The sequence below is a fragment of the Protopterus annectens genome, chromosome 3.part0, assembly GCF_019279795.1.
Source record: "Protopterus annectens isolate FY-2018-M chromosome 3.part0, PAN1.0, whole genome shotgun sequence".
Lineage (NCBI taxonomy): Eukaryota > Metazoa > Chordata > Ceratodontiformes > Protopteridae > Protopterus > Protopterus annectens.
Window position 1 is genome coordinate 195,090,243 of NC_056731.1, and position 18,392 is coordinate 195,108,634.

The 18,392-nt window shown below is 37.2% G+C and overlaps 1 protein-coding gene across 10 annotated transcripts in view; it reads left to right on the top strand.

The window, feature by feature from the left end:
• The window catches only part of DIP2C (disco interacting protein 2 homolog C), a 2,757,794-nt gene that overhangs the window by 1,457,248 nt on the left and 1,282,154 nt on the right, over positions 1-18,392 (top strand). For all 10 annotated transcript variants that reach the window (XM_044064688.1, XM_044064689.1, XM_044064690.1 and 7 more), the window contains one exon: positions 15,487-15,606. In XM_044064688.1, the coding sequence (XP_043920623.1) occupies positions 15,487-15,606 (120 nt within the window). The remainder of the gene's footprint in view (positions 1-15,486; positions 15,607-18,392) is intronic.

The following is an 18,392-nucleotide window of genomic DNA, read 5'->3' on the forward strand; positions in this document are numbered from 1 at the left end:
CCTTAAAGTAACATTTGCAATTTGCTGGATAATTTCATTGTGTATGCCCATCCCACGATAATGACCTATTACTTCTTTTCTTAATACAATGCAAATGTTCAGCCATGATGGAATTAAACTGTGACAAAAGCTGCACTTGGCCTAATAAATTACCACACCATAGCTGTAAAGGGCATCACTCGTACCACAAAATGCCATGTTCCATTTTGCAAGGTATTAGACAATAACTGTAATAGGTTTTAACAGACCACGCCATTGAGTTCTCTTTTTCAGTGTCTGCTTGTTTCCTACCATCCACTGTCTGCCTACTCTTTACACTGTTGCCTAGTTCCTTCCACTTCAGCATGCAAGCTGCAAGCTCTGGTGCTTGGTCATGACTGTGTAAAGCTTTGGACATCTCTCTCCATGCTCTGTAACCACCTGGCTGGAGAAGATGGTTAGAATATCCAAATAATTTGCATGCAAAGCAAAACGGTGCATCTTTTGAGACTGAATATGTCAACCAAGTGCATTTTGCTGTCTCCCCATTAGGCAGCATATGGAAATAGTTGAATGATGTAAATCATCTTTTCTGTTCATTGACTAAGAACTGTGGCAACACCACTTGCAGAGGTCCATGCTAAATGGCAGCTACCCTAAATTCATCTCTTATCAAGTCTGGCCAAGTTCCTAGATCCTCAAATAATACACCTGACACTCCTTGCTAATCACAGGCCACATCTGTTGTCCTGCAGAAGTATGTGTTCCTTCTGTATCAAACTCTGGTGATCCAGGCAGCACTTCTAAAGTTGAATCTGCATTTGTTTACAGGTTCTCCCATGGTAACGGCTGTAGGGTCACAGGAGGTAGCATGTGGTGCAGTCACAAAAGAGTGGTCGCTCACTATGATAAGGATACTGGGATCACAGTCAGTAAGCTGTATTGCAGAACCACTGTGTTGTCCTGAAGGCAGACTTTTTGCTGAATCTCCCTTCTCTGATGACCCGCAGAAAAATTTGTTAATGGAACCCTGTCTCTTCACATCCTGATTCTGCTGCTGCTGAAGCTTTTTTTTCTTCTCCTGACAAATATGTACAATTCATTTCTAACTGGGAGTGGAAGTAAAGCAGAATCACTACACATGCAAACCTTGGGTCCTTTTGTCATAATGTTAGTAAAAAGCAGTACACTTTTTAGGTACATGTTATACCACTTTCTTTGACCTACCCAGACTATATAATGTCAACTGAAAGTTTGACAAAGGTTTGCATTTTGAACACATTCTGAGGATAATGGTATTTTTCAGATTACACAAACAACTCCCATATGACAATAGAGAAATGTTACCCATCAGATTTACTTCATGGACCCACTGATGCAAGCCTTCAACTCTGAGGTACCCATTGGCACAATATGTGAAATGCAAACTCCAAGCTAGCCAACCAGTGTAAGCAATAAATGCCTTAACTGTGAGATCAAGCTACAAACCTACAACCTTTCCCTTAACACACCTGTGACACTTGCCTCCTGTGCTTACAAAATGCAGTCACCAACTATGTGTCACTTTTGTGTTTTATTCTCCAAGCATCTTCTACTGTATTGCACTACTACTGCTACAAAAGGTCATAATAAAAAAAAATAATTCAAAACATGTGGTTTATAACCAGGTGGCATTACATCTTGATGTGAAAGACGGGTTTTACAAAATATAAATTCTCATGTCAGCTGACTTTTATCTTAATGGCACACATGATGGCAGTGTTAAGGCCTGACCACTGCAAAAAAAAAAAACATACAGGTTAAGCACAAAAACTGAAGCTGCCACACCAAATCAACTAAGAGCAAACCAATCCATGGTGCAATACCCAACAAGAAAGGTGGCCAGTTGATTCCATCTTGCACTGTAGGCAGATAAAATGGAAAGAAATGAGGACAGAAGACAAAAGAACTGCAGTGCAGGCATATAAACCAGAAAAATGGATTATGTTCCAAAAACTCATTTTAATACGACTGCAGGCACAAAAGAATGAGCAACCAATACTGAACACTGTTTAAAAGGACAAGTTACACAGTAGGCACAACCGAAACATTTTACAAAATTTTGTTGACATCTGTTACTGTTTGTACCGCAGGCAGAAAAGCTGCAGCATAACGGTGACCAGTAGGCAAAAAGAACTGTAATGCAGGCAATAGGCACAACTGAAGTCTATTATAAAATTCACAGCCACATCCATAGCTAGTGTTAGGCACCTACCGAACCAATGGCCACCTCGATCCCCCCGCCACATCACACAATGACTTCCATTGACATCAATTACTACTGTACTGCAAGCAGAAAGCCTGAAATATTACTGACCAGTAGGCAAAAAACAGAGAAAGGCCCAAATCTGGACGAAAGCATGAAGCCAGGGAATGTGCCATGCATTACGTGAAAGATACGAAGTCCATGTTTCTAGTAGCTTTAGCCCACAACATTGTGCTACATAACCATTTTGTGAGCGAGGAACTGGCCAAAAGTATCCTGCAAACATTCTGCAACATTCTCCCAGCCCCTGCCCCTTGACCTCACAATAAGTCTAGTAGCAAAGCCAAAAATAACCACAGAACAAATGCATAACATCAGGGATAGTTACAAACATTGTTGTGGTAAAGATACTAGAATAACAGGGTTTGCATTAGCATGCATTAAAACATCAGTACATTCTTCAGAATTGTCACAGCCCCTGCCCCCCCCCCCCCACAATGTCTCAGCACAATTCTAGATGAGGTAAAAACAAGACGACGTAATATTAGGGATTTAAAACAATGTGCTTATGAACTAATAAAGATGGTAGAATAACATGTTCCAGTAGCATGCATTGTGTAAATTCACATTTTTGATGAACAGACCAAAAGTACAGGGCAAACGTGTAAACATTGTGCAACGTTCTCTTATCCCCTACCCCTCTACTAACCTCTCAACTTAACAGTTCGAGACAAAACCAAAAAATCTGCAGAACAAAGGTGTACCATCAGGATATAGTTTAAAACATTGCTTTGATAAACTTGGATAGTAGAATAGGGTTTATATTAGTATGCATTAAGGCAGTACATTGTGGAGAATTCTCACAGCCCCTTTCCCCCCATGTCTCAGCACAATAATTGTGGATGAAGTGAAAAAATAAAAACACAAAGGCATAACATTAAAAAACACCACACTTGTGCTAACAAAGATGTTAGAATAACAAATTTTGCAGTAAAATGCATTGCGTGACACTGATCAGACCAGTTCAACCCTTTTAAATTGCCCTTAAAAGGAACAGTGTTTAAAGATCTTTTAGAAATTTCCCTTACAAGGGTAATTAAAAATACAGCTCTTTCGCTGGTCCCATGATCCCTCCTGGAAAGCTGGAATCCCTCCGTCCATCCTCACATCGATAATCCACAGAACCGATCCACTAGACCACCAATTACAGCAAAGCAAAACTCATCTCTTGAAAAAAAACAAGAAGAGAAGTTATGCTTGTTACAACACATGCCTGTTTAAAGGCAGTTGACACAGGAAGTGCTTTACAAGGGCTGTTCAGGTTGTTGATTTATTAATTACTTGTTAACAAAAAAAAAAAATAAATAAAAAATAGAACTTACTCTGGTTGGCTGCAGTCAATCAGGAAACTAGACCTTATTTCCTTGGCTGCTGCAGGCAGTCAGGTCCCTTGTTTTACTGAAGCAAACCTGACTGAGTGGAGTGTACAGGCAAGTTTAAAAAAAACAAAAAAAGCAAAAATGAAATTGTGCTGTGACGTTACACAGCCATGCGAATTTCCAGGAGGCACCGAGCAAGGCGTGGAGGAGACTGAGAATCTTGCTGTTGCTTCATGTGAACCACCTTACCCTCGTCTACAGCTTTGGTGACTGCCAGGTTTAGGAGACATGATCTGCCTTTTACAATCCTGAACTAGGTAGGGTCCAGAGTTTGGAGATTACCAATGTCTTTGTTTATAAGTTCCATGATGATACGTTCCATGGCCTTTGCAGACCAGGCTCATCAGGCTAATGGGGTAGTAGTTCCCGGGGTCCGTGGTGACTCCCCCTTTGTGGAGTGGGATAACCATCGCTGTGCACCATTCAGTGGGCACAAAGCCTGAGGTGAGGCTATGATTAAACATGGTACTTAGGAGGGGTGTCAGTTCGTTCTGTAGTTCGTGTAGAACGCAGCCTGGAATGTTGTCAGTTCCCATGGATGCTGTTTTCTTGGCTTTGGAGAGTGCAGTTTTTACCTGTGCAGCCATGATTATAGGAACTTTGCATTCTTCCGGTATAGAGATGGGTCCTTTAGGGGGTGAGAGGGGCGTAAAGTTAGCACTGAACCTATCTGCCAGGATGTTGGCAATATCAGTTGGTTCTGTGTATTTAGTACCATTGTGCTGTAACTCAGAGCAGATCTGAGTGTTGCCATTGAGATTCTTGACATAGCTATAGAATGCTTTGTGGTTGTCTTTAGAATCAGTGGTGATTTTGTTTTCGTAACTAGCTTTGGAGGATTTTATGAGGGATCTCAGCTTCTTACTGAGGCTGACCAGGGAGTTCTTCCAATCATGGGATTTTACTCTTTTTTTGCAACAGTTTCTTTCTTCTGTTGTAGAGTTTGTTTATGGCAGGGGACCACCAAATTGGCTTCATTTTTTTGGAGAATAGCATCTTGGTTCTGTTGGGGATAGCACGATCCATGCAGAATTAGAGACTAAAATAGTCTTTAGAGATTATTAAATGCGGTAAGTAATAGAGTGGTAGTGATGGTGCTCGGGGATTGGGGTAGTCTGAGTATTAGTTGAAATATCTTGGCTAATATTGGAGATGAGGAATGTTGGAATTAGATTGAGCTGCAATAGTTGCATTTAATGTGTTATTGACCAACACTGTACAGTCATCACCTCACCTTTGCCCAAAGTAGTTAGATTTGTGAGGTGAATAATGTCTTTATAAATTGGAGGACAGTGCTCTCTTTCAGCCATTATGGTTAAGCTGCAGCCTCAACATTTATAGCAGTGCACTGCACTGTCACCCAAATAATCCTTCATAAAATGTTGCTATATGATACAATATAATATGTTACAAATGACATTAAGTGCCGTAATAAAATACAAAAAAAGTAGAAGCATGCTACAAGAGATGATGAGCAGAGCCAAAGAGAGCCTGTATGACTGAAATGGCTTGAGTTCAAATAGCAGCGTAGGCACTTGAAGAGCCAGGCTGGAAAGGATGAGAGAAAGTAGCTGACTGAAGTGTAGCCATTCTGGGGTGAGAGGTGGTTTTAGTTAGCTTGGGATAGCTAAGTGATGTCTAGTGCAATAGTATGTAGCATGCGCATGTGCTTATGGGGAGGCCATAGAAGGACCAGCAGTGTTTACCTTAGGGAATGAGGGCAGTGTTGGGGTCTTAGTAAAACACTACCAATGTTAGGATGCCATGTGGAGCCCACACCTTTCTGCTGGAAATATGCAGGGGGAACAAATGGCTTAAAGACCAGTAGGGGAGGCTCAGTGTTTAACAAGCAAGGAGACAAAAAGCGTATAGGAAAAAGAATAGAGCCAGAGAGCATGCATGTGATTAGTTGCATAATTAATGAGAGAATTTTTTTGTATAAGAAATAAAAAAAAAAAAAAAAAAAAAAAAAAAAAACAGAGCCACTTTTATTTATCTGACCTTATCAAATACTGTGGATGTATGCTGAACAAAGTTATTAGTACCCAGTTGAAAAAAATAGCTGAGAAACTGGGTATGCATAACATAAATTATGAGATAAGAAAACAAAAATAAGAAATAAAGTGCTAATGTGTTGCAAAAGCAACAGATATGAAAGAGAGTTGTGAGTAGGGAAAGCCTGGTGAAATATTGAGCCCCATATGACTACATCATGACCATTTGACCATGAGCAGTTGAACATGACTTTAGATAAATATTGGAAAGATTTGAGCCAGGAGAAACTGAGTGTATATATTTGATGTGATGCATTCCTTTTTTAGGTGTTGGTGTGATGTGATCTTAAAGTAGGCATATATCATTTGTGTGTGTGGGTGGGGGTATAAAGTAGACTCCCCAAAATAATGCCTTCTGTTATTATTTACTTTTAATAATTGGCCCACAGTATGGTGCTGGCACCCCAATGGTACTTTTAAGGCATAGTCTTTCAAAGAATATCTAGATTTGAATTAGACATTGCCTTGCTGACAAGGCTGAAGATGCCTCTGAATAATTTAGGAGAAACCAAATATAATGATAATTACTAAAAACTTTCTGGATTGTTAATTTTCCAACCCTATGATCATTTTAGAAAGGAATTTCTGTATTTTTGCTGTGTTGTTTCAAGTGGCTTGTTAAAAGCCTACATACTTCCACATTTCATTTAATAGTGACATAGACAGCTGAAATTTAAAGTGGCAAAATCACTCCTGGAGTGGCTACACATGCTGTTTAGAATTAGAAAGGGTGCAGAACGTTTTTTGACTTTACGCGATACCCATGGATCGAAGTTTAATTGGTGACTGATACTGACCCTACCATTTACTTGTTTTATCTTTTTTCTCATAAGTCCTGTCTTTTTGTTATGTCTGATATGTTACATTTACTAAGATTTATTTATTTAACTTTGTTAACCAGGGTAGAAAACTAGTCTCAATTCCCTGTTTGCAGGCTCATTCAGGGTACAGACAAAACAACAGGAGATGTAGATTCAAATGAGAGACTGCATGCGACAAACACTGGGTTTATTATCATACATAAATGTATGATATATGTATGTTACAATATGGATAAAGTGATATGAGAGCATACCTCTCAACTACCCAGAATGTCTACATTTTTATCTCATAATTCTGGTCTGTTCCTCATAGATTTTCTGGCAAATGATTGAGAACTAAAGTGACTAAAATGACAGACATTTGAGGTTTCAGACTGTATATCCTTCAAAAAAATGCATGCAATGGAAAATCTGTTATTCTATTAACTTTCTAAGTTTATAAGAGGAATATTTGTATTTTGTCCCTTTGTTCCTCCTATTATTTTTGCCTTTGTCCGAAATTCTTGCGCTGAGAGGTTGAAAGGTATGTATGAGAGAAGAACAGAACCTGTAACCATCGATTCATATGTTCACAGGTTTATAGATGTCTACTAGGCTAATGGCCCTGGAGCCTTTACAAGCCTAGCCCAAAATAATTGCCCAGGCACCGTGCCACCTGATGTTAATTCACAGTGTCCCTATCCAGTAGGGCAACTGGAGTGATCCCTGAGGTGAACTTTGTTGCCCATCCATTCATCAAGATTTCTCTTGAAGAGGGCCAGAGAGGTGCTCTGCTTGACATGAATGGGAAGCTTATTCTAGAGTATGGGCAGTCTTTGGGAGATGAACCTGTCACTCCAGCATGTTCTATTATTTGTGGTAATGAGGTTGTGATCTCTGGAGCGTGAGGCACAAGGGGGATTGGGATTTCTTTAGGTGTAGCATTTTAAGTAAGGCTGGGTTGGACATGGCTTTGTAAGTCAAGCAGAGATCACCTCTAAGCAGACTTTGAGAACAACTGAAGTTTCTTGAGTCTGTCCGTGTAGAACATGTGTTTAAGGCCTAGGATCCTTTTTTTTTAGGTACTTTTGCGGCCTCTCCAGCTGTTGTAGGTGTCTGGTCAGGTACATGCCAAACAGGGCATTGTATTCAATGATTGGTTTAATAAGGGATGAGTAGAGAGGGATGATGACTTCTTTCTTCCTGGATGCAAAACCTTTGGTTATAAGATGTGCCACGTAGAAGGTCTTTCTGACCACAGTGGCAATTGGTCGAACATGAGGCGGCTGTCGACCTGGGTGCCCAAATCTTTTATGGCTCCTTCAATGTTCAGGAGGCTCCCATCAACATGGTAATTCGTGGGAACCGAGTTTTTTCCAAAAGGGATGATAACGCATTTTTTGGCATTAAGCTTCAGGCCAAGGTTCTGAAGCTTAACACCAAAAAATACGTTTTCACCTTCCCATGAATTACCACGTTGATGGGAGCCCACTGAACACTGAAAGAGCTAGATGCTAGTATACAGAGATTGAACGGATGTTTCATGTGACGCAGCCTGTTGCAAAGCAATAGCAGGTAGTAATCTTTGGACAGGAAATGTTTAAGTTCCTTTTTATGAAGTTTGTGAAGTAGGATTTTTATTAATTGAGTTTGGAAAAGATTCCCAGATTGGTAGACTAGTGATGGAAAAACTGTGATCAGTACAGAGAAGTTCATTTTTTTAATATCTGTATTAAATTATCACTTAAGACATATGCAAACATACATTAACAGAAAATTAAACAAAATATTTTAACATTTTTCCATTTAAATACAATACACATTACATATTTTCTGTGCTACTGTCATCAGTATAGCTTTACAAAAAAATGCTGAATTCCTGCCTTCCCTTAAATCTCACCTCTCCTCCTTAACATTATTATGCATGTATTGTTCCCACAATTAACATTTATTTCTATGCAATTTGCTCCTTCTCTTTTCTAAAGATCCCTCTTCCACTTTTATTTGTTTTACAATATTTAGTACCTCAAATACAGCTGGTGTAGACTTTCATTTCCATTTTCTAGTAATTGTTTTTTTTTTTTTTTTTTTTTTTTTTTGGTAGACAGTTTAGGGCCTTACTATGTCTAGACAATCCAGATTCTGTTTCCTAGCACAAACTCATTTCCTTACCCAATGTTTATGATAGAGTACTCTGCAGGGAGGTTTTTTTTTTTAAATCTGCCAAATCATTACACTCCAAAGACGTATGTTCCCAGTTACCTCTTTCTTCGACATCACACCTCCAACATTTGCTATCTACTTGAGGAAAAATTCTTTTAAGTCTGCTTGGGGTATAAAAATGCCTATGCAAACACCTTTCAAACAAAGATCCTAAACCTTCTGGACTTAGTTACATAGTTGATTGCCATACATGTGTCTTCCCTTTGTTTCCTTTTGAATTGCTTTTCCGGTCTCTCTTCCAAATCTGGTCTAACCTCCTCTGATTGATTCTTAAAGTTATCATGCAGTGTTTTATATGGCCTACTACTTTTCCTTTTTTAACAGCTGCTTCTGTTCCAGGTTCAACTAAAAACTCTACCAGTGCAGGTCTTTCACTTAAGATTCTCCTATCCCTTTCTCTTTGCATGTACTCTGAGGTCAAGTAATAAATCCTTCAGCACAGAAGAAACCTGGGCCCTGGTGCAGTATTAAAATCCAATTTATTGACACAAACAGTTGAGCGCTTTCGTTCAAAGAACTTCATCAGAACTGCTGCACTCTTACCCCCACAACCACATTAATAGTCCACAATTCAGTTACATGATTCAATTAACTATCAAAATTAAAAGATACATTTTTAGTTAAAACTAAGTAATCAAAACATTAAATATATATTTTAGTTGCAAACTGAAACTACAATAGTCCTATAAAACTTTAAGATTTTTTTTTTATAATTGTAAATGTTTAAGTTTTGAAAGTGGAACTAGAGAACAGGCTTCATTCAAGCCAGGGTAGGTAGTGGCATTTAGCTTTACCTGCCAACATAATTCCTTAAAATTCAAATGCTCTTCCGTCACTCTACCCTGTATGTCAGACTTAATAGAATCCACACAAAAAATGTAAAATCATGCCCTAGGTTGTTACTAACGTGTCTAAACAGTGCATTGGTGGTTTTAACTTTTCTAATGTCTAAAAAATGTTCATACATACGATCTGTCAATCTTCTAGAGGTTTTTTCCACATAGAAACAGGAACATTGAGTGCAATGGGTAATGTACACCACATGGGAAGAGTTACAGTTATAATAATGATTAACTCTAAGTTTGTAATTATTAACTACCAAGGTGTCTGTGTTGGACACACATGGGCATTGATTACATGCACCACATTTGTGTGTCCCAATTCTGTGAGTTCTTCCACCCCTATTTTTATACTGCACCAGGGGCCAGGTTTCTTCTGTGCTGAAGGATTTATTACTTCATTTGGTTTATGGTTCTTGGTAATTTTTTGTACTCTGAGATCAAGCTTTGATAGGGAAGGCAGTCTCTAGCCTTCAATCCAAGTATCTTCTTGGTTTCGTCCCACTCTTTCCTGCTTGAGCTATTTGCTCTCAATATCTTGGTACCTTTGTCAGTTTTCTCAGGTAAATTTAAGCCTCCTTTTGCCTGCTTTCTGTACCCCTACTACCAGTCATCCCTACTGGCAAAATCTCCTTTTTCAATCTCATATTGGTTTAGTTTTTAGAGTACTTTCTTTATGAATATAATATTCTGTATGATTGTTGTTCTCCTTAAGGATCTGCATCCAAAATCCCACTCTCTCTCCATTTCTTGAACTTCTCCCGTGCTTCATCATCCCTTTTACTTTGATTTATAATCCTCTGCTTGAGTTATGCATAAGAGCCTTAACTGTGTAGCTCTAAAAAAATACTCATTCAAATCAGGTAAACCTAAACAACCTTGTTCTTTTGGAAGGATCAAACGTATCCCACTTAACTCTTTGCCTTCTTTCCCTCCCAGGTAATGTGCTTCAGTTCTTTAGTAATTATTGTCCACAACTTCTCCTTGGGTTGATAAAAGTATGCCTGACAGGTGTACAACACTAAAGGCACTAAAAACATTTTCACTGCTTGTAACTTACTCTCAGTTTTTGTATTATCTTTTGTTTAGTCTCTGCTGTAACAGACGCTTTTTAATCCATACTCTGAAATACTTCCTCTTATCATATCTCCATAAATGTGGGTATTGCTGAACCAATTCATGCGTGGGTATGCAATTTATGATTATAGCTTTTGTTTTATCTTCATTAATTTTATATCCTGAAAAGACTTGAAACTGTCTCAAAATGTTCCACAACACCAAAATGTCATTTTCTGGATTTATCATGTACAAAATAATATCTTCAAATAAAGCAGACATTTCTTGATTACCATACCAATCATATCCTTATATTTCTGAGTACATTATTTTCTTTGCTAGTGTCTCTAAATGTAAAGCAAATAAAGGGAAAAGAGGATACATCTGCCTCGTTCCTGTGCTCTTCAGTGCAATACCAGCATTTAAATGACAGTATTGCTTTTTTGTTGAAGGTCTTGTGTGTGTGAGGTATAAACTGTCACAGCCATTTGCTACAAATTTAACAATCTGTTTGCTGCAGTTTAAAAAGACAAAAGAGCTTCTTTATGTTTTGTGCTCCTACCCTTTTCTAAAGATCTCCATTCCAGTTGCTTTATCTCTGTTACTATATTCACTACTTTCAGTATAGTTGGTTTAGATTGTGATTTCCATTTCCCTTTTCACATTTGTCAGTCACTCTAAATAATTCTTGTTACTTCTTAACCATAGCTCCCTTTCTTTTATTTCCACCCTGTTTTTGAAATCCACCTTAATTTTATCCCACTCCCTAGCTATATTTTCAGAAGAAATTTCGAACCTCTGTAACAGCTCCTGAATAAACTCCACTACCCATTTCTTAAATTCCTCTCTTTTTAACAGATAAGTGGGAAAGTGCCAGTGTCTCATTTTTATTTCATTACCCTGTATTTTTATTTTAGTTATTATTGGCGCATGATCTGAAATAGTTATTGGGTGGGTATCAAGACCTTCAATTAAAATGCACATGTTCCTGTGAAATGTAAATTCTCTCTACCCTAGCCCATGTTTTATATCTTTGGGAATAATATGTAAATTCACTTTGAACTCCTGTTACTGACTTCACATCTTCTGAGCCCCCCCCCCCCGACCCATCTTCACTGCTGTAAATCAACTTCCAGTCCCCACCTATAAGTAATCTTCCCTGCTGAAAACTGATCATTTCCCCCAGAATTTTCCTAAGTTCCATTGCAGCATTTTTAGGTGGAATGTAAGTGCATGCCAGTGTAATCCTCCTACCTTGCCAGTAGCCCTTTAGCACTCCAAATCTGCCATTATTATCTTTTATCTTCTTCTATCACTGTTGAAGCTCCTCTTGCAGTTAATATAAGTACACCTCATTTCCTTTGTCCCAAGTATTCCTCTAAGTAACCATCGTGAAAACCTTTATTTATCAAATTCACACATTCATTTCTTTCCATGTGTGTCTCCTGTAACATAGCTATTTGCAGTCTACATTATTTAATATAGTTCACTATTCTTTCTTTGTATTTATCTGTGAGGCCATTTACATTTAAAGACTAAAGAAAGTATCATTGTATTAAAAAGTTATTCTCACCTTTTACGTATAACACCTTTTTTGTTAAATGTCTAGTTCCAACTTTTGTTATAATGCTTGTACTGTTTGTCAGGTTGAACTTTTATACAGTTGTTTCTTGTCATATACATTTGAACCTATGTCACAATTTATAAAGCTTTGTTGTATAGAAAGAATTAAAAAAAAAAAAAAACTCACCCCCAATACCTATCAACCTAATACTAACACACAGAACTATGTACACCTTCAAATATTGAAGTTTTACCCTCCCAATAGGAACAAAAGTCCCAAACTGACAGCCACACTCACAGACTTGAGTTAACCTAAAGAAAGGTCATCCATGCCAAGACACAAGGTGCAGCCTGTGCTTCTACTAAGTGCTACTTTGTTTTGGCTTATCTTTATGGTTTTCCCAGCTGGGAAACTATGAATGTTTTTAGAGAATAAGTACCTTGGGAAAGCCCCTGAATGCTTTCAGAGAACATTATCTCTTAAAATCGCAAAAAGAGGAAAAGAGTGTTCAAATAAAACTCCAAAAGGAATAATCTGGATGAGACAGACCACCAGAGCCAAATCCTTTAATATAACCATGGCCAAACCACATGAAAAATGATGTGGATGTGTATTTTTCCATTTTTCATGTGATTTGGCTGTGGTTATATTGAAGGATTTGGCTTTGATGGTCTGTCTCATCTGGAGTTTTTGAACATTAATCTCTTAGCCACTTTCTCTTTTCTTTGTTTTTTCCCTCAGCCATTCACTCTCCACCAGACTGTATCCAGTTTCAATTTATTGGATTGTCTCCATGGAGACATGAGAAAGAGGCAGCCAGTTTCTCTTTATCAGATTGTTTCCATGGAAACATGAAGACCAGCTGCAGAATTGTTACTGTTTTTGCTAGAAATAAAGGCTCATAATAATCAATGTTCTTTTTCATGTATTTGCTGTCTCTTAAAACTAGTTAATAAATCTGCCTACGGTCTTTAATCCAGTTATTTCCTCATGCAAGAATGAAAAAAAGCACATTATATATTTTTTATCATGCTTTTTAATCAGGTTTTTTTAACATTGCAGTGCCTACATTTCTTAAAACTGAACAAGAAGAGAGAAAGAAGGGAGGATTAAAAGAAAAAAAACAGCAACCTCTGTTTACAGTCCCCATTACACTTAAAAATAACAGAAAAAAATTACTTTATAGCATGTTAAGAAAACCACATGCCATAAAACTGGTACTATTTAAGAAAAAAAATCTTTACTTAGTTAACGTTCTCCTTCCTCTTGCCCTCCTCAAAGCACTTTTCCAAACATTAATGACACGAAGTAAGGCATATGCTTTAGAGTCCCCCACAAGTCCAACAAATACTGAAAAAGTCCAGTATTTCCAGATTTTCTTGTTCTGTCATATTTCACAAATATAATTATTGCATTGTAATCCCATATTAAGTTACTGGTTTTATTACTGTTCATCTCCAAAGTCCTGTCTCTGCTTCATTTCCAATGTACTCTCGATTCTTCTAGTCAACTCTTGTGCTCCCTTCCTTCTCCATTTTACAGTGAAAAAATTGAAAAGGTTTCACAGGTACAGTCCCTCTGTGGTCTTTATTACCAGAAGAATAAGAAGCAGAATCTCCTTCTGTTTCACAGCTTATTTTTTGTTGGACATACTTTTGTATTTCCTCCTTATGTACTTCATCAAAAATGATTTTGTCCCTCCAGGGAAGAATACCTTGAAGACAGCTGGGTACATCTCAAACCTGCACCTCGACATTCCCTGAATAGTTGAATAACTTTGCTTCTCTTGTGTCTGGTGTATAATGAGTAATTATTCTCCAAAAGCACTCTGATGTCTCCCACTTGTAGTACTTTGTCCTTCTGCCACAACTATTTTCAGAATCAACTCCTTCTGCTGGTAAGATTGCATTTTTACTACTAAAGGTCTAGGTTGCTTTCTTATAGCCATGTTTGGAGCATACATACAATGTGCCCTTTGAACTAACATCTCCTGCTGTGTAATACCAGTCCAGTTGCTTATTTGTGTTTTCATAAAATTAGTGCAGTCTGTTCCTTCCAGCTTCTGTGGAGTAGCTGAAAATCTCACGTTTTCCCTACATGCTCTGTCCTCTAATTCTATTATTTTTTGAAACATCTCTTCCTGAGCAGTCTCGTATTCAGCCAGCCTTTTCTTTATTTTGACCTCTTGATTTTTGCAGCTTTATCATCTCATCTGAATATCTGTTTAACACTTTTGTTGTCTGTGCTGATATACTGCATCAGTGTTTTGTTTATTTTAAACAGGTCTGCATGCAGTTGTCTTATATCTTCCTGTAGGTTACTGGAAGTCATATCTGAAGGTTGAATTGCTTTTTGTTGAACAGCTGCAGAACTCTCCCCAGTCAGTGTTTCTTCCTCATGTTTTGTAGCTGATTTTTCCAGGTCTTCTGCATTTCTTCATTCCTGGCATCCAGGCAGTGCACTTATTAGCTAGTCACTGAAATTTACCCATAAACGCAAGTCTACTGGCCTTCTGCTGAGTTTGTTTTCACACTGGGAGAGATAGAAATGCTATTACTCGATGTGCAGCCATCTTGGTAGTCTTGATGTGTTTTGTATTTAAAAGGAAAAAGTATTAAAATGTTTTTTTTTCTATCAATGTATATTTGCTTGTATCTTAAATAATTTAATAAAAGTGTTTAAAAATTGTAGCTGGGGGCTTTAGCTGGTGTTTGTGGTGGCTGTCACCAAAAAAATTATCTACAAGTGTTATGAAGTGGAGAAGAGAAGCTGTATTCAGCTTTCACACATCTCCTGATGTTTGGTGTACACTTTATTTTTTCCAGACAGTTTGCAGCACTTGTCTTTTTGATGTTTTAACTGTTTAGCTCTTTGTCATTTAACTACTACATTATTTCTGCTACTGCAAATACTGTGGATTTTACCTTCAGCTTTAAGAAGGAAACCTGTGGTTCTTGAAAGATGTTGAGCCTTTTTAGGCATTTTTGTCCATGCAGATTAATGCATTAAGCAAATAAAATGTAGAAGTGAAATTATACAATTTAACTGATACTCCCATTCATTTTTTTCAAGTCATCAAAAACTTTTACTTTCATTTCACTCCACTGTTTTCTGTGATATTTTATGTCTGCGTGTTCATGTGGTAATTCTTTTATTTTAATAATACTTTTTCCTTTAACACATTTTATGTGTGAAGACAGTATCTGGTAGTTCAGCATTACTTCCCTAAATTAGTAAGCCTCTGTATACCTGTATGCTTATTATGTTTATTGATTATTTTTCATTAGGAGTGCCAGTGAGTAGCAGAGTATCAGCAAAAATTCAGCAACTTGTTAACACCTTAAAGAGGCCCAAACGTCCGCCATTAAGAGAATTTTTTGTTGATGATTTTGAAGAACTTCTTGAAGGTAAGCAGGGCTTCATGATCTGAATCGTTATCACAGAATGTTAAGTCTGTATGCTTAACAGCATTTCAATATGGATGGATGATTGTGATAACTGATGTTTGTGGTTTTTGCAGTATCTGTTATTATCTCAAGTTTTAGGAATATAAAGATGTGCATCACGTTTTTATGTACATTTCTTGTTTGTAGCTTTATTTGTAATGTGCTCATTGAAGGTCATCAGTAGCCTCAACATTTTTTAAACCTTTATTAAATATTCATATTTGAAGCAGTGATATTATGCACAGTGACATTAATAGAAAATAAGAACGTAGTAAGATTTTTTATTTTCATACATTATACTTGCTTGTTTTCTTTTATACAGTTATCATTCACACCAGCATTACATACATTCTTCAGTTACTGTATTCAATTAAACCTCAGTCCTCCTCTCCCTGCTTTGCTGTCCATTCTTTTCTTATCATTCTTCCTCTCCAAGATACCAAAAACAGCTCACATGCTTTTAGTAAACATTACATTTTAACCTTTTTTAAAACAAAAAAAATCTTTATTGAATTATCACTTATGACATAAGCAATCATGTATTTATATAAATGAAAACAAACCATATTGACATTTTTTTGCAGATATTATACATCCGTTACAATCTTCTAAACAGTCATTGTCAAACATTACATAATTCTTTCAGTTCCTGCCTTCCCTTAAACATCATTCCTCCTTTGAAGCATTATTCTGTATGTACTGTTCCCACAGTTCCATTTCTTCTATGTAATTTGCTCTACCCTTTTCTAAAGATTCCATTTCCAGTTATTTCATCTGTGCTACTATATTCAGTATATTTAATACAGTTGATTTAGACTTTGGTTTCAATTTTCTAGTAATTGCATTTTTGGCAGCCACCATAATTAAACCCTGAAGGCCTTGCTATGTCTAGCAATTCAGATCTTGTATCACAGCTCAGAAAAAAAATTAGTCCTTTAGTTACACCAATTTGATCATCTAGTATTTCTGACACAGTAGTCTGCAGGAGAAATTTTACAGTCTGCCAACTCATTATTCCAAAAATATGCTTCCCAATTACCTCTTCCTTCCCAATCACACCTGCAACTTTTGCAATCTACCTGAGGAAAAATTGTTTGGAGTCTGCTTGGGGAATAAAAATATGAAAACACTTTCAAGCAAAAATCTTAAATCTTCTAGATTTTGTTGCATATTTGGGAGCCATACATATATCCTCCCATAGTTTATTTGTGAATTGCTTATCCAATGTCTCTATCCCATTCCTTTCTAACCTCCTCTGATTAATTTCTATAGCTGTCATGCAGCATTTTATATGTCCTTCTGATTAAATACTTTTGTAATGGCAGCTTATGTTCTTGATTCAACTAAAAACTCTACCACTGCTGGTCTTTCAGTTAGGATCCCCCAATGCCTTTCTCTTTGACAATACTCTTATCAATCCTTGATAGAGAAGGCAGTCTCTAGCTTGTAGTCCAAATGTATTCGTGGCCTCTTCCCATTATATTACCTTTCTCTAGCTTTGCCAGTTTTCTCCAGAAAATTCCAGCACCCTCTTGCATATTTTCTCTACCCCTAATTGCAGCCATCCCTATTGGCAGAATCTCCTTTCTCCATTCCCGGGTTGGCTTAGTTCTTAAAATTCTTTCTGCTACTTATTGAATATAATATTTCTTATGACTGTTGTTGTTTTCCTTAAGGATCTGTGTCCAAAACCCCCTTTCATTATTTCTTGAAATAACCACCCTCTGCTTCATCAGCATCCCTTTCCAGTTTAAATTGTAGCCTTCTGCTTGGGTTATGTATAGGAACCTTTCAACCTATCCTTTCAAATCAGGTAATCCCAAAATGCTTTCTTCTGTTGGAAGGATCATCTTATCCCACTTAACTCTTGCCCTCTTCCCCTCCCATATAAAATCCATCCAATGTTTATTAATTGCTGTCCACAACTACATTAAATCTTAGCCTTAAGAAAGTGTACTTAGCTACCCTTAAGAAATGAACTAAGTTGTGCAGTGTTATGTTAAATGCATTGAGGTACTAATGTGTTGCCATGGAAGCTTACTTGCATCATTTATTAACTTCCCACAGTTTCAAACTTAATTTATTTTCACTGAACTACTTACAAATGTACCCTTAAATGTTAATTGCACTGTGTAACCTGTAAATTTCATTCAGCATCCAGTCTTCAGACCTCTCATGATTGTTTTTCACTGTAGACTGCTCTTTCCAAGGAAAAGCAGTTGCTAATGAGAAAAATAAACAGCTAGTAACATGAACTATGCATGAAAAAATGTTTGTAAATTTCACTCACCTGAGAGTTGTTCATACCAGTCGTAATTAATCGGTTGCTTCTTCAGACTTTATCTCACACTGAAAGCCTTGGCTAGTAAGTCTGCAAATCTATGAAAGGGCTACTATTTTCCATACCTTTCAGAATTCTATCTAATTTTTCAAATCTTGTATGTAGCTTAAACATAAGATATCGATCTAGATAGCCACCTCTGAAAAACAGGTGGAATCATTATCTTAATTATACATATAGTGGGATCGGTACATGTCTACATTCTCTCCCAAACCGGTCTAAGATCAGATATTCTCTCCAGCCTTTCTTACATTATTACAGTGTCAATCCTGAATATTCCACAACTTACAAAAATGCTTCTTTGCATTACTATCTTTAAGATGTACAGCAGTCATTGGTAAGACTCCCACCACCTCATATTTATAATATTTCTGACTGCAGACTATACAAAGCTGTTTTGCTATAG